At 37.5% G+C, this 25,975-nt stretch overlaps 1 protein-coding gene across 1 annotated transcript; it reads left to right on the forward strand.

Moving 5' to 3' along the window:
• Nucleotides 1-793: 793 nt before the first annotated feature.
• TAF4B (TATA-box binding protein associated factor 4b) lies at nucleotides 794-24,104 on the forward strand. The gene is made up of 8 exons (XM_029284974.1): nucleotides 794-1,439; nucleotides 10,336-10,478; nucleotides 11,428-11,532; nucleotides 14,133-14,273; nucleotides 16,671-16,760; nucleotides 19,095-19,778; nucleotides 20,593-20,599; nucleotides 23,995-24,104. Exons 1-8 carry the CDS (start codon nucleotides 794-796, stop codon nucleotides 24,102-24,104), a joined length of 1,926 nt encoding a protein of 641 aa, XP_029140807.1.
• The last annotated feature ends 1,871 nt before the right edge of the window (nucleotides 24,105-25,975 follow it).

Consider the following 25,975-nt stretch of genomic DNA (forward strand, 5'->3'; position numbering starts at 1 on the left):
TGTAAATGCCATGAATTACATCATTTATGTAGTTGTGTGATTCTTTGAATACCCATATGGCATTGCTCGACTTCATTGCTTTCTTCATGGGGACCCTGGAATGTGAGAAATGCCCTTGGATGTTCAGCAGACAAAAATCCCTAGGGCACATCTAACTTATATTTTTGACAAATCGTTATAGCTACTGTAGCTTCTATTGATTTGTGGCACATGGCATTGTGAAAATTTGAAGCATGAGCTCATTCAATAGCAGAGAACGTCTGAAATTAAGAGAAGGGAGACCCTGTTTATTTATCCTTGGATATAGCACGGAATGAAATGAACGTCCCAATTCCTTTTCTCGCGAATCAACAGTTCTTTGCAAATGCTTTCCCTGATTAATTTGCTATTACCAGTTAAGCAAAGGTCTGGAGCAATAAATAACTTTAAGGGACCCTGAAGCACAACACAGCCGAAAGTAAAAGCATTAACACGGGCGAAAGTAAAAGCTTTACCACCGACTTTCCCGCCTAGAACAGCCTTTCGGGGAGGAACGCTTCCTTTCGGTGACGTCCCATGAAGGCCGCCCAATCTAACGATTGGATGCATGTGCTAGAAAGCTAAAGACGCGCACAGTACACGCCTGCGCTCTGCGATGCTGTATAAATTAGAGACAAGGCGTCCTTAGTTTCTGGCGGGGCGGGGATTTAATCTGTGGAAGGGTGGTGCCGCGTAGCACCACCCGCAGCGGCACGTGCCGCTTGTTTCCTCCTCCCGTCCCCTTCTGGCGGGCGGCCTGGGCATCCCCACGTGCATGCCTGCGAAGAGGGAGAAAAGGGTCGTCGGCAGCAGCGGCGGATGCGTGAGCGTGTGGTTCTTTGCGTGCGAGCTGGGGACTCTCCTGCTGGTTTTGCCGCACCGCCAACTGCGGAGCTTTTGCTCAGCTCCCGAGTACCTTTGGCGGCTGCTATGCTGTGGAATAGCTTGGACTGCGCCGCAAGCTCTAGTCCTGCGCCCTACGGTGCCTTTTTCCTCCTTCATGACTACTCCGCCGGTGACGGCAGGAGCCGTCCTGGGGAGGGTCATGGCTCCTGGGCCTCCTGAGCATGCTCTGGATCCCCCCGTGAGCGCGGCTAACACGATCCAGGAGCTCCGGGCCGTGCTGCCCGCTCAGAGAATGATTCCCTCCGCCTCCTGTCCGGCGATTCCCACGGGCAGCCCTGCTAGATTTGTCCTGAATCCTGTGGGCGCCAAGCTTCCCCTTAGTTTCGTCCCATCCTTCGCTCCTCAACCCCGAGTACTGCCTGCTCCGGTAGAAATCAAACTAGCCCCCTCGACTCCGGTTCAGCAGCTCCCCAAGTCTAGCAACATGGGTGGGAGGCAGCCAGCCCCTCTCTCGGGAGGACTCAAACCCGCACAAACGACAATACAGTTGCCTGCTAATTTTCAAATCCCCCAAGGTAAGCAGCTCCCTTTTTGGACCGTTGGTTTGATCTTAATTATGGCTCTTCTTCACCTCCTTATAGGCTGATTTCATAGGAGTCAAAGTTACGGTGAATTTTGAAGCACTCGAATGATGCTAGATGCTGCGAAGTTTTGCTTTGTCTTTGAGAACATTTTTTTTTTTAAAACCCTGTGTTGATATATAAAACCGTGTGTGGAGTAATGCAGCTGTAACTTCTTCCATGGCCAATTTCATATTTAGCAAATTGTATTCACGATTTCTTGAGGAATATTAGGCCTTTTGAGATGGGGAGGGGGAAAAAGAAAGCATCCAGATACTTAACATTTCTCTTCTGAACTGCACTCACCTAATTTTTATCCAATTGTACTTGGGCTGCTTGGGCAGAGACTTTCTTTTTGCATATCTTCAAAAATACCCCAAATGTAGGACAATTCAGTTTTACAGAGTTCTCAACATTTTCTAATTGTAGTACTGAAGGTTGTACTTCAGAGCAAAAAATATCCATATCGTACCTATCTACTGTTTGATCAGTGGTCACCTTTGAAATGTATGTGATACTGTGAAATATTGGAAATAAGAGTCAGGGTTCTCAGCGAATGTCAAAATAATCTAACCATGTTCTTTCATTCCCAAAAGTCCAAACAATAGGAAGCCCTGGTGTGAATTTAAGACTTTTAGAAAGAGTCATTTTCCAGTGTTTAATGTAAAATTACAAAAAAAAAATAGCAGTTAAATTCTTAAATCTACAATAAGATTTATATGTTTTAGGGTGAGTCTGAACGAAACACAAATTTACTGCATATTTTTATCAAATATTACATTTTCAAATATTTGTAAGTAAGTATTACAATATTTTTCATGTGGAAAATCAAAGTTTTGAGGCAATAACTTGTATGTATATAGGTCTTCTGATGGCTTCTTTTTTTATTGCCACTTATTTTTCCCCAAATATCAGGGTCTTTTCCTTATATTATCTTTTTTTTTTTATTGAAAATTTTTAAAAGTTTTACAATATAACTCCCCACCTCCCTCGAACCCCGCCCTTCCCCCCCCCNTGTCTTAAATTATATTACCCTTAAGTTAACAATTCTATAACATCCTTTAGCTCTCTCCTAAACTAACATATTAAACATCATTATTACTAATTATTTAATTTTAATAAAATAAACTACATTAACAATCTCAAATTTACTCAAAAACCAAATGAAACTTTTTAGTTCCATATTTATTCCTTATATTATCTATTCAAAATAAACAGGTGTTAGATTCATTATTACCTTCCATTGTGCAACCTGATAAATGAAGTAAAACTTCATCTAGTTTTGTATGATTTACTCTTGCTCTATGTCAACCATTTTTTCAGCATTGCAATTCAAAGGCTTCCCCCCTTTCCGAGAGTCCAGCTTTACAGCCATGTGTTACAAAATCATAGCTTTGGCAGTACAGTATATAACATCCCTGTGAGCTTAGAAAAAATAAAGTCTGTCCCTATGTTAGTTTCTTCTCTGTCAGTTGCTATTACCTGTTAACACAATCAAGGCTTAAAATTATTGCTGTCATGTACTCTTCACTTTCAATTAAATTTTTCACTTCTAGCCCAACCGGTAGCATTATCAGTATATCTGAATTTGTTGAAGTTTCTCCTAGGATTTTTAATTCCAATTTCTATCTCTTTTACTCCAGCATTTTTCAGAATAAATTTGGTGTTACATTAAAAAAGCTGACTGTATATAGCTTTGATGCCATCCTGTCTCAATTCTGAACTTTCAGTTTCCCCAAACTTTATTTTAATTGTTGTTTCCTGATTATCAAATAAATAGTTCACTCATGATTTTAAGGAGTATCTACAATTTGTTGTAATTTATGTGAGATAAATGTAAAGGTTTGATATACTGGTCTTTTTTGGTAGAGGAGTGTAAAAGTATAAATTGATCTTTTGATTTATTGACAAAAAATATCTAATTTGTTAAATTGAAATATTATGTAAAAATTGTAACAATTAACAATTTCCTAATAAAAATTCCTTTATATCATTATTTAGTAGATTCTGGTGCAATAAGTTGATATATCTATGTTATAACAGTATTTTATATTTGAAAATTAAAATCTGTTTTGAGGTGTCCTTGGTGCTTTCCGAGTTTATTTGGTTTATTGTAGACATTTCATTACCCAAACTAGGTAATATTATCAGTGCTAGTAGGGAGTGGGGTTTGCTCTCAGTTTATATAGTGGCTTGCCCTGTCAGCATTGCTGGAAGTAGCCTTAGTAGCATTTTGGTTGGGCTGTTTATCGTTAGCTTATTTGGCAGGTCCTTGATTGGAGTATTCTTTACTTCTTGATTGCTGGTCTGATGTTAATTTTGGTGTTAATTTCTGCTCATCTGGGTGATGATTGCTGGTAGGGAGATGTTTTGTTCATTGTCCCTTTTAAACGGTTGTAGATGTTTGTGTGCCTATTGGCGGCTGATTTGTCAGAGTGCCAGACTTTTTGATATTCTCTAGTGTTTTTAGACTTGGCTTACTCTAGGATGGTTACAGTCTCCCAGTTGAAACTATGGTTAAGTCTGTCCATGTGTTGGGAAATTAAAAAAAAAAATCTTGTCTTCTGACTGCTAGTTTGTGTTTATGGATATGTTCTGCTAGTCTTCTGCTTGTTTGTCTTACATGGTGGCTGTTATAGTCCTTTCATTGCATAAAAAACAGATGACTTCTGTTTTTTCTTCTGGGACTGCTGGGTCTTTGGACTTACTTAGGACATTCTGGAATGCTTTAGTTGATTTGTGTGCTACATTGATGCAATTTTTTTGGTAGAGACGTGTTTCTATCTTGCCATCATAGTCTCTGCTAGTAAGGATATCTAGGAAGGTAGTATCTTGTTATTTTCTTCTTCCCTTGTGAATTTGATTCCTTTGAAGATGTCATTGATGGTTTTACGTGTTCTTTGTGGTCTCTAGTCCCTTTTTATTATGGTAAAGGTGTCATCTACATACATGATCCATATTTTGGGTTGAATGTATGGGAGTACAGAACACATATTGTCCTCTATCAGTAAAATCTGTTTATCCAAATATTTCAGAAAGACTAAGCACTGGTCTTGAGTGAGTGATTATGTGTGATATGGTCTGTAGTGGCCATACAGATAGACTTTCCCCAGGATAATCTGTGTTCATCCTGGCCATTCAGTTCTTCCAACACCATTGAAATCAGTTTCTTCCATCAACGACAATGGAATAAAAGGGCTTTCATTCTGGATGGGGTTTTTATTCGGGATCGAACTAAAACCCCCACCCGGATTATATTCGGGATAGGGGTTTCATTCGGGATCAAAACCCCGCTCCGTGTGTGGATTTTTAGTTCGACCCACCCCCACACCTCGACGGTGTGCACAGGGTGTGGGTGAATGGAACATCGGTCCGGTCTCCTTGCCGGCCCACTTCTTCTATGGCGTCTTCTGCAGCCAGGCCTGCATTTCTCAGTCACAGGCCTTTCTAGAAGGCCACTGCAGCCGAGAACCGAGCTATGGATTCAATCCATAGCTTGGTTCGGCAAGACCTATGGATTCCATTGCTCTGTACTCGGCTGCAGAGGCCTTCTAGAAAGGCCTGTGAGTGAGAAATGCAGGCTGGAATGCAGCTGCAAAATGAGCTGCTCCTTCGACTGCAGAAGAAGTGGACTGGCTGGGCAGGACTGTCGGTGCCGGTGGTGAGTATAAAAGACACCCCACGAAAATAAGACCTGGTGCCTCTTTTGGAGACAAAAGAAAAAGAAAAGACCTGGTCTTATTTTCGGGGGAACACGGTAGTTACCTTCTTCTTCTTTTTCTTTGCATAGAGTTGCTCTAGCCAACTCAAATGCAGAATTGGAATGTCAGACCTACAAATACCTAGAGCAGGAGTAGGCAACCTTGGCTCTTTTATGACTTGTGGACTTCAACTCCCAGAATTCCTGACCTAGAGGAAGACAAAGCAGTTGGGATCAGAACCAGGTAGAAGACTAGGATGGCAGGCATACCGTATTTTTTCCTATGTGAACTTGCCCAGTAATAACAATTGAAAGCAGAGTGTAAATGTAACCACGATGAATAGAAAGTTAAGTAGAAGTTATGGACCCATTAATGACAATGTCATTAGCCCAGCAACCTGCAGATCAGTAGCAGCACAAGTAGTCTTTGTTAAAGCTCTCCCAAATAAAAACAATTAGAACCACAAGAAGGGAGATGGAAAAGTATACTCAATCATAATAAGGAAGTATAATGTTTTCTTGGCTGTAGAACTCCCATTTTTGTTCAATGTATTGTAAGAACACATCATTTGAGGAATTGGTTATTTTCTGCTTATGCTATTTAAGCAGTGTCAACAGAGGATAGGATTATGTGAAGTTCTTGCTAGAATTCAGTATTTTGGGTCCTAATTTTCCTCACCTACTGTATAAGCATTTATCACATAGGAGTTAGCTGAGCAACTTGTTCCTTGTATAAAATACTTATTTTGGATCTTTTTGTGAAACATACCTGTTACTGGTTATACTGACATTGTCAAGGTTTCTTCACTTCCTCTCTGCTCAATTCTATAGTCTTCTGTCTCTGATAGGTGCAATTTGGATTTTTACCTGACTAATGTTCTCCCCATTATTGAGGTACATTATAAGGTCTCCACTGCAGAAATACTTAAGTAACTCAAATTTTCCTTTCACTGTACTATTTTCACAGCCTTGGGAATGTTTTTTAGCTGAAATAATACTTTAGCTTCAGTGTTTCTCAATATGCATATTCTTTCTGCCATTTGATAACCAGCAGCCCTTGGTCCAATCTTTATTTCTAGGTTTGATAACCAAAGAAAGGAATATGGTGACTTCCAAAGAGTGTATAGTGGTAGTTGAAAGCTGCATACAGTTTATATTAACAAACCGATGAGTTAAGTTAGAATAAGAGTGTGAATGGCTCAAAGTCTCCCAGGGATCATGTCAGAACTTAAGCTTGGGTCTCTTGATTCATGCCTAGCACTTTAGCAATATATCTTTGCAGCCATGAAAGAAAGTGTGAATAACATGTGTTTGCAAGTCTGTTGAATTTGATTTATACATGGTCATTTTTCATCTTTCTCTTTATTCCATTTATTTATTCCATTGGATATTCATTTCATTTTAAAGCAATCCATTAAAAAGATCATGACACTGTTCCTAGGATATGCATTTTAATGCATTTTCCCTAATGCATTTTTTACAAGAAACTTATTTTGTGATTTGATACATTATACTTAACAAGCAGATATATTTGTTTCCCCACTTTCCCTAATCAGTCAGTAAAGCCAGTCCACTAGGCACCTTATCCTCAATCTCAGGAGCAGTAGCGTTCATATTTACTATATTTATTTATGAAATCTATAGGCTACCTAAATCTGTCATAGCTTTGGGCATGTCAGCACCAAGGAAATCAGGAGATCCAGGCAGTTCAAATGTGTATAAAGATTTATTGTAAGCTTAAGTTCTTTACAAGAATCTGAACTATTAACAATCAAAGGAAATTAGGAGAAGTTAAAAATATAAAGGAAATCAAGGTAGACTGGATTTAGATCTCTTGTGAGTGTGAAAGGACTCGTGAGTGATGACGCATTTCACCCCTCTTTCGGGCTCAACCTGGTCATCTCCTACAGGGCAGCTTATAAAATATAATAAAAACTAGTTGTGCATCCCTTAGAAGAAAACATCTGGTGGAGAGAAACCGTCTAATAGATCAAATGCTACACAAAGAGTCTTTCCCTCACTCTGACCCCAAATTTGATGGAAGAGCCAGGACATGGGAAGCTACAGGTAGTCAGTGCTTAACAACAGTCATTGAGACCGGCAATTCCATCACTAAGCGATGCCGTCATAAAATGCAATGTCATTTGATTGGGCCAACTTACAACAGCAAGTTCCTATTGTTGATTTATTTATTAAATGTATTTGCTGCCCATATCAACCACAAGGTAACTCTGGATAGATTACAGTGTTAAAAAGAATAAAACAATGCAACAATATGTGTACAATAAGAGTAAAACACTATAAAATACAAATAAAGTTAAAAGATGGGGAAGACAGAATAGACTAAGCAGAGGTGAGGTGGGATCTCAGCCACGTCCAGCATGACCTTTGGAGCCTCAGGCCAACTGGCAGAGCAAATCGTTAAACAAATGGTTGTTAGGCATGATGTCACGTGAATGCCATTTTGCATCTTCCTGCAGGCTTCCCCAGTGACTTTACTTGTTGAAAGCCAGCAGTGAAGGACACAAATGGTGATCATGGGACTGTGAGACACTGCAGGTCATAATTGTGACCTGGTTAGCAAACATCCAAATTGAGATCACATCACTGTGGGAAAGTTGCAATGGCTGCCACTACAACTCTCAGTCATAAATCTTGTTCAGTGCCATCCTAACTTTGAATGGTCATTGTTGCTGAACAAGTGGTCATTAAAGAAGGACTATCTTGCTCATGAAGCTCTAAAAGCCCTAAATCCTGTTATGATCTCTTTTTCTGCCCTCCCACCCCTATTTTTCTTAAAGAAAACGTATCTTGTAAAAATAATACATATACTAAACAGTAGATATGTATTTGTAAACCACACAAAATTTTCTCCAGTGAAATTGTGGGATAGAGCTAACACACTTAAACTCTTGAAATACTTGAATATTATATTTTATTTGTACCATTAGGTGGCAGTGTTACATAATCTACAATTTGATACATAATATTAAAAGTTAGTTCTGAACCTTGCATAAAGTTTGCATTCCTTTGTCAGTAGAAGACAAATAGGAAAAACGTATACCTTACATCACACCTTATGAAGATCTTTCTAACATTTAATACAGAATTACAACCCTGGTATAATATATTTATACACTTACTATGCCACATTTGCAGAGTAGAGTTTGTTTATTATAATCAAAGCATTTGATTGCAAAAAAGCAAAATAATATTGGATTCAAATATATACAGTGATACAAAGAATTTTAAAGACCAATATTCAGATGATACCATCACTAGTAGGCAATAGGGTTTGGATTCTTTTATTCAGAGTTTCTTTCTTGTTAATAGTTTTTATTCAACATTTTCACATAAGTATGTAAGTACATAAGTACAAAATAAACAGGAAAATATATATAGTGAAAGAAAAAAGACAGAAAAGATAAAAGTAGAAAAGAGTGAAGGTAGTGGAAAAGAGATATTAAGAGGCAATTTTCAATCTTCTTTATAGCAGTTGCAAACAAATTCATTATGTGTCCTCCCTCTTTAAAGTTACAGCTTGCTTTTCTTTTTCCCATACTCAATTTATTTTAATTAGCAAGTCTGTAAATTATCAAATGCATGCTTTTCCATTTTCAGCATAAAGCTCTGAAGAGGTTTCCAGTCTTTTATACAAGTAATTCTCGTCTTATCACTGATCAAACAGATTATTTTCACCATTACTGCATGTTATGCCATCTTCATGATCTATTGCCCCGTTATGGATATTTCAGTATTTTTCCATGTTTGTGCTTATAATGTTCTGCTACACTTACCGTATACAAAATCGGTCTTCAATACGTTTACCCTAATTGGCATAAACCCCAATAAGAATAGTTCTGGTATCATCTGAATATTGGTCTTTAAAATTCTTTGGATCATTGTATATATTTGAATCCAAGCCCCCCACCATAACTCATTTTCAGTGGTGATTAGAAGTACTTTTATATATCTTTGATAATGTCTGCTCATGTAAAATCATATCATTTCATAAAAGTCCCTTCTTAAATTGTAATGCAATGTGAATTTCAGTATTTTAATCCACATTCTCTCCCATTTATATGTTACAATAAAAAAATATAACCCATTTTAGAATGTGTCCCCATCACTTGTTCTTCTGCTTCATATCTCTGCAAAAGTTTATACATTTTAGCAATAACATGATGTTCATTTGTACATATTTCAATTTCAAATTCTGTTTTATGTTCAGTCTCATCTACTTTTTACTTATATAAAATGTCTCTTAATTATTTACATGAAAACCATTTAAAACTAAATCTTCCTGCAGTCAATTGTTCTCTTGATTTCATCTTAAGTTCTACATCTTCTTGTACTAAAAACTTCTTATATGTTAACTATGTCTTTTCCCATTGTTTCTTTTTTATAGAATGCTTCTTGTGCTCAAATCATTAAGGGTATTTTTGAGCATAACCTGGGTTTATCTATACCATACTCTTAAAATAGCACTGGTTTTTTTTCCACTTAGCATATAGTATGTGAAATTAGGTTTGACATGGAGAAATAAGATTCCATTTCCACCATCCTCCCCATTGGAATATCCCAATTGATCTTTACTATTCAATAAACTATTAATATAAATTAATGTAAATGTACTGGTGTGTTTTGAGTATAGCAAAGAGTGACTTGTTTTAATCTGTTCTTATAGTGTCAATAAAGGCCAACATTTATATGTGAACCATCTGTATTTTGCATTAAAATTAGAAATAACCCAAGCTGACAAGCTTGATCATACTTAAAATATAAGAATCTTGGAACTTTTCTAACTGTGAAGAACTGTGAGCAAATTAATTCTGAATTTCCTTGTTGCTTAAATATGCTGGATTTTTTTGTGTGAAGTGAAAATATTAGGCACATTTATTGTAACTAGCAGCAAATCTGCAAAAAGTGTAGTCATTTATAATTTTAAAAGGCTCCTAGAGAAAAATGTTGTACTATTGTACAGAAGTACTAAAATATTGCAGTATTTCCTATCTTAAAATAACTTCTGGACTAAATACAATAAAGGATGGTATTTCTTTCACCTTGTTTGCATTTATCTATGCTCAAAATAATATACCGTTATTTGGTAAGGATGAATAGTGGGAGATCCGACAGTGTTTTCTCTTTTAGGAATGATTCTGGTCAGAAGTAATACTGGTCAATTAATGTTGATATCTCAACAAGCATTATTACAAACTCAGAGTCAGACCTCAAATAATACCAGTGTAAGATGCTCAATACCTCCACCTACAATCAAAATTCAGCCTGTACAGGTAATTCTTTAAATGTTCTTGCTGTTTTTAGTGCCTGTAAGAATTAGATAGTATGAGTTTAGGCATCAGTATAATTCCTAACAGTGTCCACCAATGTTCCTTTTCTGACTTTTTATTTATTCCTTTAAATATAAGAAAACGACAAGTATCAGTTTTTGTCATTATTGACCTTTACAGGAATGTAGAACCTCATACTGGAGCCATAAATATTCTAAGAAAATAAAGATGATAACTGTTCAAATAAATGCTTTATTTGAAAATTGACATACAGCTCCAAATGTGATTAAGCAGTGGTGGGATAAAGCACCAGTGTGTTAGGACAGATGATGGGAATCAATTTCCCCAGTTCGTACTGTGGTAAATTGGTGTGTTGTGACTGCCTACAGCTTCCATAGCAGCCAGTTTGAGACAATACTCATAGAATACTTTCAAAATATCTCCTCCTGCCCCCCCCCAAGATTGCTCGCTCCTTTGCTGCTATAATGCATCTTTGAACATATGGAATTGCAAGGCCCTTAGAATTAATCTGATATAGATTTCTTTTGGTAGTACAAATTGTCTATAAGTAAGAAAGTGCAACAGAAGCATTTTTTCACTATTACTGCCACTGTTACTGTTGTCACATGATAAATATTTGCAGCTTAAAAAATATTTTCTTGCATGTAAGACAGCATAAATGTGTATTTGAATAATCAGTCATAAATGCAACTTAACTCTGCACTAACCTTTCGCGTTACCCTGAGTGCTATAACATTTGTAATAACACTCAAAGAAGTTTACAACTTACACAAAAATAGAAAAAACTATATATGGGGGGAGGGGGTGAAGAATTGCCATTTTTATGCAAAGCAGATAACTTATTTCCAGATAGTAAGGAACTTTCATTGATTACTAGCTGGAAAGTGATTTCTTTTTTTACATTAAATCTGTTTCTTTACTTTACTGAAAGAGTTCTGGAACTCAGGTACTTAAAGTACTAACAGCTCCTGTTAAAACACTGTCTTGGGCAACTCATTCTGTTACTTCTGCTGTTAAGAAGCCTGCTATAATTCAGGTATGATTTGCATTCTGTTTTCTAGTTTTTAGTTTTCTTGCTAAGTTTTTTATTACAGTGGTTCACAAACCTAAAGAAAAAAGTGTGGTTTTAAATATGCAGTTCCAAATTAAGATGTGTCTTTCTCTAATGCAAACAGCCTATATATAAATTATTTCTGATCAATATTGCTGAAACACTTGTCCATAGGGAGTAGCAATTCTAAGTTTCTAGTGACATGTGCAGCAATAAGATGATCAACCTTGTAGATTCTCTGCTTCGCAGAGCTAATGAAGTTTGTAACATTTTTTTGTACATATGCATGTGCTTGTAGTAGTCATGGCTTTAGGTATCCTGTTTTTATATTTTCTTTGATTTGAGCAAAATGAAACCGGTTCTTTGTTGCTTGCTATAAGAATTGGATAAGCCAGAAGTAAGAAGGCCCTTGCTTTTTTCAGTCTGGAGGGAGTTCTTTTATAAGCCATCAGACTGCTAGCTAACCTCCTTCTAAAATAATAAAGTAAGCATTTAGCATGATACGGATCCTATGCAAGCATTGAATCAAATAAGGGGCTACAATTTGGGAAGAGAGGGAACAGATCAGTAGCACAATCAGCCACTACGTCATGATTAGGCCTTCAATATGAACCAGTATCCCAGATGCCTTTGCAGTGACCGTCTTGTTGATTGTTAGTAATTTTGTGAATTGAAAAAGAAAAGCAAAATGTTTCTTTTGTTAGTTCGATTACCCTATGGCAGGGGTCGGCAACCTTAAACACTCAAAGAGCCACTTGGACCCGTTACCCACAGAAAAGAAAACACTGGGAGCCGCAAAACCCGTGTGCGCATGCGCGTACGCCGGAGGAGGGGGTTTGATTGAAGAGTTTAATTAAAAAGAAATAGAGGCTGCTGTGCATGAGTTCTCTCTCCCTCTCTCTCTCTCCCTCCCTCTCTCACTCTCTCTCTCTCTCCCTCCCTCCCTCCCTCTCACTCTTTTTCACACACACACACACACACACACACACACACAGAGAGAGAGAGAGAGAGAGAGAGAGAGAGAGAGAGAGAGAGAGAGAGAGAGAGAGAGAGAGAGAGAGAGAGAGATAAGGGAAGCGCAAGTGCCTCTCTCTCTCTCTGTCTCTCTCTCTGCAAATGACGGAGGAGGACTGGGAGCTGCAGGAGAAGGCTCAAAGAGCCACATGCGGCTCTTTGCCGTGGGTTGCCGACCCGTGCCCTATGGTGATATGATTGTGATGGTGCAGTGGTTAGAATGCAGCACTGCAGGCTACTTCTGCTGACTGCCGGCTACTAGCAGTTCAGCAGTTCAATTCTCACCAGCTCAAAGTTGACTCAGCCTTCTCTCGGTAAAATGAGGACACAGGTTGTTGGGGGCAATATGCTGACTCTGTAAACCGCTTAGAGAGGGCTGTAAAGCACTATGGAGCGGTATAGAAGTCTAAGTGCTATTGGTATCCTTATTGTGCCCATAAGATGTAAAAGTAAGAAAAGACCAAGACGCTGAATTGGAATCATTTGGCAGCCAATTCTGTCTTCTGTCTCTTACATACAGAGGCCAAGATGTGAGACATCAATCGTCAATTATTTTCCTGTTTGGGCTTGAATAATGCATGTGTCTGTATGAAATCCTGGAAAAGGCGTTGCCCAAAGGAAAAAAGACAGGGCAAAGAAATTTGGATGTAGAAAAGAAAAGCTGATGCTAGTCTTTTCTCTTCCTTTTCTTTTAGCACTCATCCAATAATTTAGAAAAGTTGAAAACAAAATATCACTTTATAAATAAAAAACAATATAACAAAATTCAGTTACTCTTGCAATACAAATAGTCCTTAATTTATGACCACTGTTGAGCCTAAAACTTCTGTTGCCAAACAAGACAGTTCTTAACTGATTTTTGCCCCATTTTATAACCTTTCCTGCCACAGTTAATTGAATCATTGCAGTTAAGTTAGTAACATGGTTGTTAATTGAATCTGGCTTCCCCATTGACTTTGTTTTTCAGAAGGTCACAAAAGGTGATCACATGACCCCCCAGTGCACTGCAGTCATCATAAATATGAGTCACTTGTCAAGCATCTGAATTTTGATTACATGACCATGAGGAACAATCATAAATGTGAAAAGCAGTCATAGGCTACATTTTTCAGTGCCACTGTAAATTTGAACAGTCACTAAACAAACCATTGTAAGGACTGCCTGTAAACCCTCTCTTGAGTAGCTAATTTAATGTATAGTTCTTTAAGAGATCACACATTAGTCAAAGGAAAATTCATTCTCATGGAAATAAGCTTTGTTATGCAGCAACATCTGCGTGGGTCCTGCCAGGAACGTTGCAAGTAACTTGTATGTTGAATATCTTTCAGTCTGTAGCATCACCAAATATTATAGGCTTGACAGCAAAATCACAGGTTGCTGGATCATCAGCAAAGCCTCCTGTTTCTGACTCTCCAGTGTTGGCTTTCACTTCAAAACCAGTTGCTGATACAGGTGACTCAAGAGCCACCCAGCCTATCAGTTATACGGTAAGTACAAAATAGGCTAGCAGTGCAGAAGTAGTAATTTCATAACCATTTGATCTAAGTCACAATCTTCTGTTTTGTTGTCAGGAAATGCTGGAAAATGTGAAAAAGTGCAAAAACTTCCTTACAACACTAATAAAACTGGCATCCAGTGGATCTCAAGCATCTCAAACAGGGCAGACTGTGAAGAATCTGGTTCAAAGTCTGTTGGTAAAAGCTCATCTGCAAGTACTCTTGTCCTGATTCTGAATGCCTTTGCTCAGGAATGTTTCCGGTGGGACTTTATCTGTGGCAGAAGGTTGCAGTTTGAAGCTGCTTGGTTGGAGTTTCCAAACTTCCTGCCCATCTTAACATACCTGCCTTCTGCGTAGTCCTTACATTTGCATTATCAAGCAGAGCTATTTAATGTAGTACTGTTGGCATCTTCATGGCCTCCAGGACAAGCCATAAAGACATGTAATTGATTTCATTTGTGTGATAACAGAATGATGTAGAGTAGAGTAAAAGAATGGAATGGAATGGAATGGAATGGAGAATAGAATAGGAATAGGAATAGAACAGAACAGAATAGAATAACAGAGTTGGAAGGGACCTTGGAGGTCTTCTAGTCTGACCCCCTGCTTAGGCAGGAAACCCTATACCATTTCAGACAAATGGTTGTCCAATCTTTTCTTAAAAACTTCCAGTGTTGGAACATTCACAACTTCTGGAGACATGATTTTAATGTTGTGTATATCATACTGTTATCACACAAATGAAATCAATTTTATGCTTTGCATCATTTGTACCATTCATATAATGGTGCCATATGTTGTCATTTCATCACAGAAAATCTCAGTTTCTTTATTTGGGCAGTGTTGAGTCACTGTCCAAATAAAGACAACTGGTCACTTACCCTGCAGCCCAATATTGCCCAACAGGTACTAGCTGTGAAAGTTACACGAGTATGTCATGTATTTATCTCTGTGAACATTTATAGGGGAGCTAATTTTATATATAAACTGGGGGAGGCTAACAACATCAGGTTATTGGAAGGGGTGGTTTTGCATCTATACAGATTGTCTTCAGCTGCCATTTCTGTGATTGAGTTTTACTTCTGCTTGTGGAAGTCAAATTACATTAAAACTTAGCAGTGTTGCTTTCTGGGAAAAAAGGAATCAGTGTATTTGCTATGTCCAACATTAGATTTGCTGCATGATAAAAAGAGAAGAATTTACCTTAAATATGAAAACTCATTCTTACACTTGCAAGTATGTTCATTAATCTTGGATTATCATAATAGCTTGAAACCTGGCTCTGCTATAATTTTGTGTCATTTTGTAAGATGATTCCAGAATGGAGACACTGTGAAATAATACCCCTGTGCTCACATTTTTATTCCATTATAGTGATCCTGATTAAATACTGACTTTTAGTTCTAGCAATCTCTGTTACATTTTTTTATATATTTTAGCCCACCTTTATTATTTTTATAAAGTCAAAGTGGCAAGCATACCTAATGTGCGGAAAATAGGTATGAGGAGGAAGGAACAACAATAAACCGGTGGGGTGAATTGGGCTAAATGAGAGAGTGATTGACCCAAAGTCAATTGACCCAAAGTCAAGCTTGTTATAATTCATCGTATAATTTTAAGTATGAGAGGGAGGAAAAAAAGGAACTAATATCATGCAAATGGATGCAAGGATGCAAAACTATACAGGTGGCCCTCGATTTATGACTATAATGGAACCCAGAATTTCCATCGTAAGCCATGGTCATAAGTCAAGGCACCCACATGACCAGACCCAATTTTATCACTTTATCTGTGGTGGTCATTAAGTGAATGCCATGATCATTAAGCAAATCAATGTATTCCTATGGGTGGGTTGTGTTTTGGCCAGAAAGTGGCTGAAAAGGATGGAAATCAACAAAAACATAGTAAATCACCATCACCTTACCACAGAATTCTGCAACTGGCTGGAAAGGTGAGCTGGTTACCAAGTGCCAAAATGTGGCCTTGAGACTTCTGGGGTTTGCGCAATTGTTGGAACTCTAGAAACAAAGGAGCTTTTTTTATAAGTAGCTTTTACTGGGTCTGTAGGGATTTTTAATAATCACAAAGTGAGGACTGCCTGTAATTCTTACATTTTAAACTCATAGTAAGTGCACTGCATGACTATAGTAGGCAACCAGCTATTTTTGCTATGATTAGCACTACAGCACCCATACTTCTGCACTCTTGGGCACACTGGACCGAATGGAGGGTAAAATTGAAAATCTCTGCAGAGTACCATATCTGGTATATTTTTGTTTAGCCAAAAATGAAAGTCTAGAAGAAATTTCTTTTTTCAAGGTGCTTTTCTTATAAATGTGCTTTTACAGTTTCTTTAAACTTTCCAGTTTCTTTAAACTAGTCAGGAAAATTTTCTTCTTTATATAATGATGTTCATTGTTAAAAAGTGAAAATTGGTTTGAAGGAGAAGACCTTCAATATAAAAAAGGCATTATATTGAAAGGGTGTATTGAAAATGTGCACATTATGGAATTAATTAGTACTAGAATGCAAGGGAATTGATGTTTCCTACCTAGAGCCTTGTCTAGCAGAACTACAGTTTACATTTGTGCTACAATTTTTTTCTACCTAGGAAGCTAAAATTGAACCAGAAGAATTTACCAAAGAACTATATGTGGAACTGAAGTCTTCACCCCAGCCAAATCTTGTTCCCTTTCTCAAGGTATGTCTTAATGAATATTCTTGTATCACGTGTCAGGTACTATGATGATGAAAATTTGGAGTTGGGGCATCCGAAAACACTTTTGTCGACAAGAAATTTTGAAAGCCTTGCTAATGAAATTCCTCCCTTCCCCTCTTGGTATTTTCATAACAGCTCCGTTACACCATGGCTGGGTTAAGAGAACAGGCATGGGGAATTCTGGGAGTTGAAGTCCACACATCTTAAAAGTGGCCAAGTTTGAGAAACACTGAGCTAAGCCAAAGCCAAATTATCACTGAATGACTTAAAAGGGACACACACTGTTCACTTAGGTGTTGCAAGAAAGCCAGGTAAAGACAGACCACTTTATAAATAATTTCCTTTCAGTTATATTTCTTTCAGATGAGTGCATTTCAGCATGAATGGTTCTGTCCATGAATCTGGAGAGAAGAGGCAATGCTTCGCCAAGTTATTAAATTTAAGGCTGCTTAAAGTTTAGCACATTTTGACACCATACAGTTTTCCTTGTCAGATGTATATTCTAAAACTGATATTAATCTCTTCTGAGTAAATGTAAGAAAAAAGATCACATTTCCACCTGCCTGCACAGATGACAACAATCCTTAGTCTTGACTGAAGCTTATGTAATTGACTCCAACTGTAGTTACAAATGATTTTCACAAAACTCCTATTTATCTAAAACAATTACCCTCCAGTTGCTCTTATGTATGAGAGATGCAAACAATATTTGGCTTGAGAAAACAACAGCCAAATGCTACTTTGAATTTGTAATATATATGGATAACTTTATAAACTTTATAAACTTTAACTTTATAAAGCTTTTTTCAAAAATTCTGACAATATATATGTACTTCAAATTACTTTAGTAGTATATTCTATAGTAAAAAGATGATTACAACTCATTAATATTAGGTATTAAAGAGACTACAGCCTCAAGTTCCAAGACTTCATGTAGATACTATAACTCAGATATGTCCAAAATTAGTTTGAAATGAAACAAAACTAGCTTTGTCCAAGCTACTTTGCACTGCTTTTTGGAGTTCAATCCTACTGCATTGTCATTGCTCTTATTATCATCTGTTCTAGACCAAGAACTATCTCTGTCCAAGAAACATTTGTGCATCTTTAGGAATATTGCACTGAATTGAATTGAATTGGTTGAAAATATCAAATTGAGGACCACTGTGCATTGATTGTGGTAGTCTCAAAGTGATTTCTAAACTTGTGATTGAACATGCTTCGAAGTAGATGCAGCTGGAAATCCTACCTTCATAGAAAGGGAATGAATGTGATTAGATGCATGCTCCTGTTCAGTACACAGTTCCACCTAAGTTCAGGGTTGCAAGAATAATACTTCTATTGCAAATAAGATTATTATAAAAATAGCTCTTTTGCTAAACTTATAATATGGATGTGTAATAATATTACCAGAAATGCTGGAAAATGTGGGCATTGGTTTATCAAACTGAAAGGATACAAAACAAAGCTACAGAAAAGAAGATGCACTCTGGCTGTGCATTTCACAAGTCCTAGTTTACTTATAGAAATTATAGGTTCTTTCCATCTCTAGCAAGAGTTGAACTGGGGCATGCTGGATACAAGTACTGGTAAACCTTGACTTACAACCACTCGTGTAGTGACCATTTGAAGTTACAGTGGCATTGAAAAAAGTGACTTAGGACCAGTCCTTACTCTTACATCCATAGCAGCATCTCCACAAGTCACATGATCAAAATGTGGCATGTATTTACAACAGTTGCAGCGACCTGGGGTCCTCTAATCACTATCTGAGATCTTCACAGCCAGCTTCTAGCAAGGAAAGTAAATGGGGGAACTGGATTTACTTAACAACTATATGATTTGCATAACAATTCGCTTAACAACTGTGGCAAGAAGGTTGTAAAATAGGCATAACTCATTTTATAAGCTTTCTTAGCAACAGAAGCTTTTGTTCCAGTTGTAGTTATAAATCAAGGACTACTGAGGACTACAGCGCTCATTCTGTTTATATGCAAATGCTCAGACTTACAAAACATTTTCTTGAGAAAGGTTAATGTTAACCAGGGTACCTAAAACTTCTGCCACAATGTACGAATGACTGTAGAGATGCAAAGGCAAATAGTTGGATTCTTGGCAAACTTTTGAATATCATTTAACATAAACTTCATAGATTAAGCAGGCTTGTTATAATCCTTTCCAGTTTAGCTATTGTACTGATGACTTTGGAAAATATTTACTTCTGAAAGAGATGTTAATGTACTATAATCTGGCATGGGAACAGCAAAATACTCAGTCTGATTTTTATTTAATTTTTTTGTCATCTTTCTTGCCTAGAAAAGTTTACTCGCCTTACGGCAATTAATGCCTAATACAGAGACTTTTATAGAACAATGTCTTCAGCAATCTGTCCCTCAAACAGCTTCTTCTACTTATCCCACTGCATCATCAACTTCTTCCACAGTTGCTGACAGCACTTTTGTGACTATAGCCTCTTCTCAATCCGCAACATCAGTCCCCAGCTCTCCACTTCAAATGTCTTTTCCGCAGACATCCGTTTCAGTACCCTGCACGACTACAAGTGGTTCTGAATCTCTTCCACTTGCTGACCCAGCTTGTGCCTTGGCTGCAGGGGCACTCTCTTACCAAGATGACAAGTCCATCCTCTCCACTCAACTGATTGGAGGAATAAATACCATGAAGGTCATACAGCCAACTTCCACTGCAGGGGAGAAAGGAGCAGTTTCTCTTCAGGTAGCAAAGCCAGACTGTAACCCAACATTACCTTCAACTACTGTTACTACTAATTCTATGAAATCAGCCACATCAGCTGTGATGACATCACTTGAAGTGGCAAAGTTGGTCTTGACTACCACAGCAACCTCAGCTGCATCAGTAAACACAACTCTCCAGCCTGTCTTGCCTATCACTGAGGTACCAACAGCTGTAAGGATTGCCCATCCCAATTCTGCCCTTCCCCAGCAAATTCAGACTTCTCAGCCTGTAAAGGTAAAACAGTTGGTAAGAGAACTTTGCTTGATACTTCATCTACAATGTTCTGAATTGTGAATTACAGAGTTTGGACATTTTGAATTGATTTATTCTCAATAATACAGTTCAGCCAGAAATTCACATAGGCATCTGTGGTGAAAATTTGTGGCAATTATGTACTTTTTAACTACTGAAAGTCTTGCGATTGTGGCATACAAATTTAATAAATAAATGTGCCATACCTAAATGGTACCCATGTGGCACACAGATCATGGTCAGTTAATGGCCATAACTTGAACGATTATTCAAAGTTACAACAGTGCTGGAGCAGGAGATTTATCCTACTGCTCAAAGTTGCCGCTGTTGCAGTGTCCCTACAGTCACCTGATTGCCATTCAGGTGCTTAGCAACCTGCTTGCAATTACAATTGCTGCAGCATCCCATGATCCCATGATCATTTTCCTGGGTTCAAATTAGCAAAGTCAATGGGAAAGTCAGCAGGAGGTCACAAATGGTGTAGAGTTGTAGAGTTGCGCTTTACAACTGTTGCTTAGCAACAGAGTTCCCAATTACCATTGCTCACTAAGGACAACCTGTACAAAAAGAAGCTATTAATACTAAGCAAGAGATCAGTCTTGGGATATATTATATCAAACTTATTTTGATATAAGTTTGTTCCATTTTGATTTTGCACTAAGCTATGGTATATTTAATAAGGTATGTAGCCAGACAGCCTGTGAATGGGAGTAGATGCAGTTTTGATACTAAACCTGACCAAGGATACTCCTGCCAAACTCCTCTCTGGCTTTTGAATTTTGGATCTCCTTCTTCCCCTATAATGTAGGGTTCAGGTAGGGGACAAGATGTTCAAGTACAGGTTCTAGCAAAATTATCCTTTTTAAAAAAGACTGGTAATCAGATAGAATATTTTGGTCCATAAGCAGAGAAACAGTGGGAATGTTTAGCATATGTAGGAACCTGAAATGAGAACTTCTTTCAGTATACTGTTGTATGTTACAAAGGCACAACAAATAAGCAGTTGGGGAATTATTTAGGAAAAGGCTGTCATGTCCTTCTTGGTATTACGTGAACATGAGAGAAACTACAGCAACAGGTATGAACTGAAACAGCAAATATATTAGGATGGTGAGAAGCAGAACACAGCCAGGAGTATTTGAAATCTTTCACCAAATGGATTTCTGTATCAAGACTAGATATGTATATAGGCTTCTGTGGGTAGCTAGCTATTGCTTTTATTAATTCAGTTTACTTTTAATTCTTGGGTTCAAGAGAAACAAATAACAAGATAAGATAACCTTTATTGTCATTTTTTACTGTGGGCACAACAGCACATATCAAAAATGAAATTTAGTTGTTCATGTTAATGCACATGTTCACCAGAAATAAAAGCAGACAGGTAGAAGTTAAGCTCACATTAAGCCAGCCATGCTGGCCGGGGAATTCTGGGAGTCGAAGTACACACTTCTTTAAGTTGGCAATGTTGAAAAACACGGATGGAACAGTGAATAAGCGTTTTCTCAGCAGTGCAGATAGCAGCTGTAAGACTGATGATGGATCATTTTCAGAGTTCCATGTCTGTCTGAAATTTAGTGCTTTCTGATAAGTTAGGATGAAAGGTATTTTAAAATGGCTCTGTATACTCCAGATTATTATTACATTATTATGCAGTAATACATTCAGCTCATTTTTCTCTTGGGCTTTTCAGCCTTATCTTTTTTCTTCTCAGCCTTCTGATTGTCTTCACCCTTTAGATGCCATATTCATTTATATTAAATTTTCTCTTCAGTTCTGAGCAATTTATATTAAATTTTCCCTTCAATTCAACGCATAAATTGTATAACTTTCAGAAAACTATCAAGATTGATGTTAGCCCTTTTAGGTAGGCCAAGTCAAACTTGAAAATTGCACATTGGCAGGGAAAATATATTTATGTCTCTATCTCAGTTCAAAGGGTAACTTATTTAATTTGCAGCATCTTATCTATTGATACTATGCTTTCAGGTACTTAATTGCCATTGTTCCTTTTCTTATTGGGATTACAAGTGTTTTAATTTAGCTGAAATGGGGATATCCTCAGTTCCTCTTGTAAAAGTTTTGATTCTGCGTTTTGATTTTAAAAAGGTCTTGGGTATTTTATTTGGCAATAGGAAAAAAGTCACGGGAACATTTAACCATTACAACATTGGCTTAATACATTGTACCTTTAAAGCACAAGAGCTTTCAGTCTGCCATTTAAAACTTTTTCACTTAATCAGGAAACAAATTTACTATAGTTTAGACAATGTTATTCTTTTTTGGCAAATCTCCCAAAGAGCCTTTTAGAATCTAAGGAAGAAAACTTAACAGATGCCAGATACATATTGAAATAACAAGCCTTCAGTAGGCACTGAAGCCCTAAAAGAAGCAAGATTAATATCCAGGTAATCAGCTCAATGGCAGAGCATCTGCTGTGCATGTAAAAGCTCTCAAATCCCATTCCTAACTTTTAGCTGAGATAGACTGCCTTGATTGGAAGGTGCTTTGATTGTTTCAAGATAGAACATACCGAGCAATGTTCTGATGTAATGTAAGGTGTAAAAAATAGCATTAAAGCACCTTCTTCACATCCTGCCTCTTTTTTTAAAAAAAACAACAACAACTTTGAATACCAAAAAGCAGTCATGCTGCAAAGTATCAACCTGCCAATTTTCATCTCTTGTAGAAAATGGTGAATGGCAACCTGGCACTTAGTTTAGATGTCTCTTTACTTGTCTGGAAAAAAATAATAATAAAGTGGGTTTTGAAGCAATTTCATAGGGTTTGTCTTCTGGCGAATGGATATTTATGACTGGTCATATCCATTGTAGAATTTATTTGGGGCATAGCAGGGTATTGCCTAGCAGTCATTTTGTGTGAATATAGTTAAAATTACAAATGTGCCTCTCAATATGGGAATCCCTAGATTTTTACAGAAATACTGGATAGAGTCATAATTCAGATACTCGACTTCAGATGCTTCTATTGCAATCTGTATCCACATTTCTGCTTTATGTAATGTAATGTAGTCTAATGTGTAATTGCAACATTAATTATATTTTTGGTTATAAAGGAGTATATTTGTAACAATATTTCTCCTCCCCATTCTTAGGCAGTCCAACAGCCCTCTGGAAGCATCTTAAGAAATGTGGTCAAGCATCAGCAGGGTTCTTCTGTCCCTATTGTGAACAAGTTATGTGAAAAAAGACCACTGAATGCTTTTATCCAAGGTAGAAATATTCCTGCAGATGTGGTTCTAAAATTGGGTGAAACAATGACTTTCCCTTACCAAATGGTCAACACTTCTAGGTTTACAACATTGCTTTGGCATCATGTCTGACTGGGGCTTTTAAAATTAAATGTGTTGCTGGGATGGTGTTTGGATTTAAGCTGAGAAGTTGTCATATTGAGAAAGGAATCATTTTGTGGTTTCTCTAAAAGATGAATCCTTTGCAGGTTCACTTTCATCCTAGCTGTTTCTATTAGCCTCATGTTCAATTTCTGAATAATATATACAGAATTGTTGCAGAAATGTACTGTAGCTATGATCTGTTGCTGCGCTTTGTGTTGCTAGAATGGGGGTAACTAATATTCATAAATCTTAAAGGGGTTATAAATTCTGATATGGCTGCTAAAGGGCAGATTAAAAAAATACAATTTAATAAGTGCTGTGGTTCAATCCTTTTGGTGCTTGTAGAGTAGATAATACAGCTGGGATGCTTAGGACTGCAGCTCTCAGCATTCCCATAGCAGCAATGTGCTGTGTTGGAAATACTTTTCCTTAATAGAAAAGTATTGTGATATTCCAGGGGTAGGCGTATTGTCACAATACTTTATCAACAAAAGAACAGTATAATTATTCAGTTACATTGGGGGGGGGAAACTTTCAGCAGTTTGTCTATTAGAGAGAACAGGCTATTTAGAATTGACTGTTTTTATTTGAGCAATTGCCTCCTAATCAAACAATTATTTCATTATCTGTACTTGAAGGTGACTTATATACTTTAGTGAAGCTTTCATGCCTATCAAGAATATTGCTCTTGTCCATGTCCTAGTAGAATAACTATATACAAATACAGTGGATTTTTGACCTTGACATATGTGTAAATTTTTACTTCAGAATTGGATATAGGCTTTTCAGTGTTCTGTGCATTCGCTGAATGTCATTTTGGATTTTGCTTTCTATTCTGGATTGTTTATCTTTTTTTAGGCTCCATTGTGAAACAAATTACCTTGGCAGGAAACAAAATTGTGTCGCTTGGAGCATCTCCTGTTCAGAGAAATAAAATAAGAGAGAATGGAGCAACATCCTTCAGGTAAAAAAAATAAGAAGTCAGAAGTTTATTTGGCTACAGGGAAACCTGAGTTGTGACTCTGTGGGCATGTGGGTGTAAATATTTAAGATTTCTGATAACTGTCCTCACTTCCTTGCTTCAAAGATTTAGAGCTGATGATTGGGGGCTCCAGGGACTCAACGTTTTTGTCCTAGCAGCTGTTTTAGATAATACTTTGCAGCTCCTTTGGATTCCAGAAACACAAAGCCCAAGTTTTCACTTGGTTAACTGATAACTCTAGTACATATGTTAATGCAATAAACAAAACTGATTGCTTACTATTGAAAATGTATTAAATCAGATGAAAAATATCCATATGGGTTTCCTGAGATGTTAAAGAAGCCAGTTTATGAAGCTTCAGAACACACAAGTATTAATATTTTTCTTTGATGGTAAAATCTCAGAATATTTTCTATGTAATATAATTGTTAAATGGTTTTAAGCCATTCAAGTTTAAGGAAAATTAATTGCATATTGGTTTTTAATATGGTAATGTATTCAAAACACACACACACACACACTATATATATATATATGTAAGAATTGATTAGAAATTTGGAGATGAAGCAGAGCAACCTTTTATGATGTCTGTCAATAAATACTACAGATGTTTGTGCTGCAGCTGATTGATGCCAGATTACCTCAGGCTTACCTTTCTGGTAGAGAGCAGAACAAAAACATTTTTATATATTTCAAGGGAATTATTTACTGAATGATATATGGGATTTTTGAGAGCCAGTTTGATTTAGGCATCAGCCTAGAAACCAGGAGACCATGAGTTCTAGTCTTGCTTTAGGCATAAAGCCAGATGGGTGACCTTGGGCCAGTCACTTTCTTTCAGTCCGAGGAAGCAGGCAGTGGTTAAACCACTTCTGAAAAACCTTGCCAACGAAACAGCAGGGACTTGTCTAGACAGTCTCTGAGAATCAGGCACAGTTAAATGGAAGAAAAAAAGGGATTTCATTAAAGCATGCATCTTTATTAACAGTGATTGCAAAGAAGCTCTAATTGTCTGTGAAAGGAAAGTCATGGGGTGGTTCTGTTTGGGTCCCAAATATAAGCAATGGTTTGGAGAGGACATGGCCATCCTGGTTGCAGCTGTCACCATCTCCTTTAGAGACCTTTGTCCTTTGGATACGTGCAATAACTTTGCAGCTTTAGGAAAATACATCTTTGTGTTAAGGAGACAGTGATGAAGTACAGGTTGTCATACCCTATTGCCGGCTCCTTAGCTTAAAAGCATAAAACTAGATGTCACTTAGTGACTGCAACTGGGACGGGCAATTCTGTTGCTAAGCGCCTCAGCTGCTAAGCAAAAAAAAAATCATACAATAGACATCACTTCCCATTTGGTTGTTATGTGACTCATGTGGTTATTAAGTGAGACATCACATGACTTGTGGTTTTACTTCGACATTCTTCATTAACTCTGCTTGTTGCAAGCTTTTTGGAAAGCCCGTAAATCACAATGTCATGATTGTGGGTCACTACAGTAGTTATAAATGTGCACCAATTGTGAAACATCCGAATGGTGATCATGGACTGACGGATGCTGTGATGGTCGTAAATGTGAGGACTAGTTACAAAGCTGGGGATTTTTTATACTGTTGCAACTGCAAACTACTAAAGGCAGTTGGTAAGTGAGAATTACCTGTATTTTCCTGGAACTGTGCAGCTGTTGCAAGGGTCCCCAACCCCCGGTCCATGGACTGGCATGGGCCGTGGCATGCCAGAAACGGCCACACAAAAAAGCAAAGCCCCATCCATGGGATGCAGACAGCATGTGAAACCATGCCCCCTCCAGGCCATGGAAAAAACTCTCCACAGAACCAGTCCCTGTTGCCCAAAAGGTTGGGG

This window comes from Protobothrops mucrosquamatus, unplaced genomic scaffold (genome assembly GCF_001527695.2).
Source record: "Protobothrops mucrosquamatus isolate PMUCROS unplaced genomic scaffold, P.Mucros_1.0 scaffold_11, whole genome shotgun sequence".
NCBI classification, from domain to species: Eukaryota; Metazoa; Chordata; class Lepidosauria; order Squamata; family Viperidae; genus Protobothrops; species Protobothrops mucrosquamatus.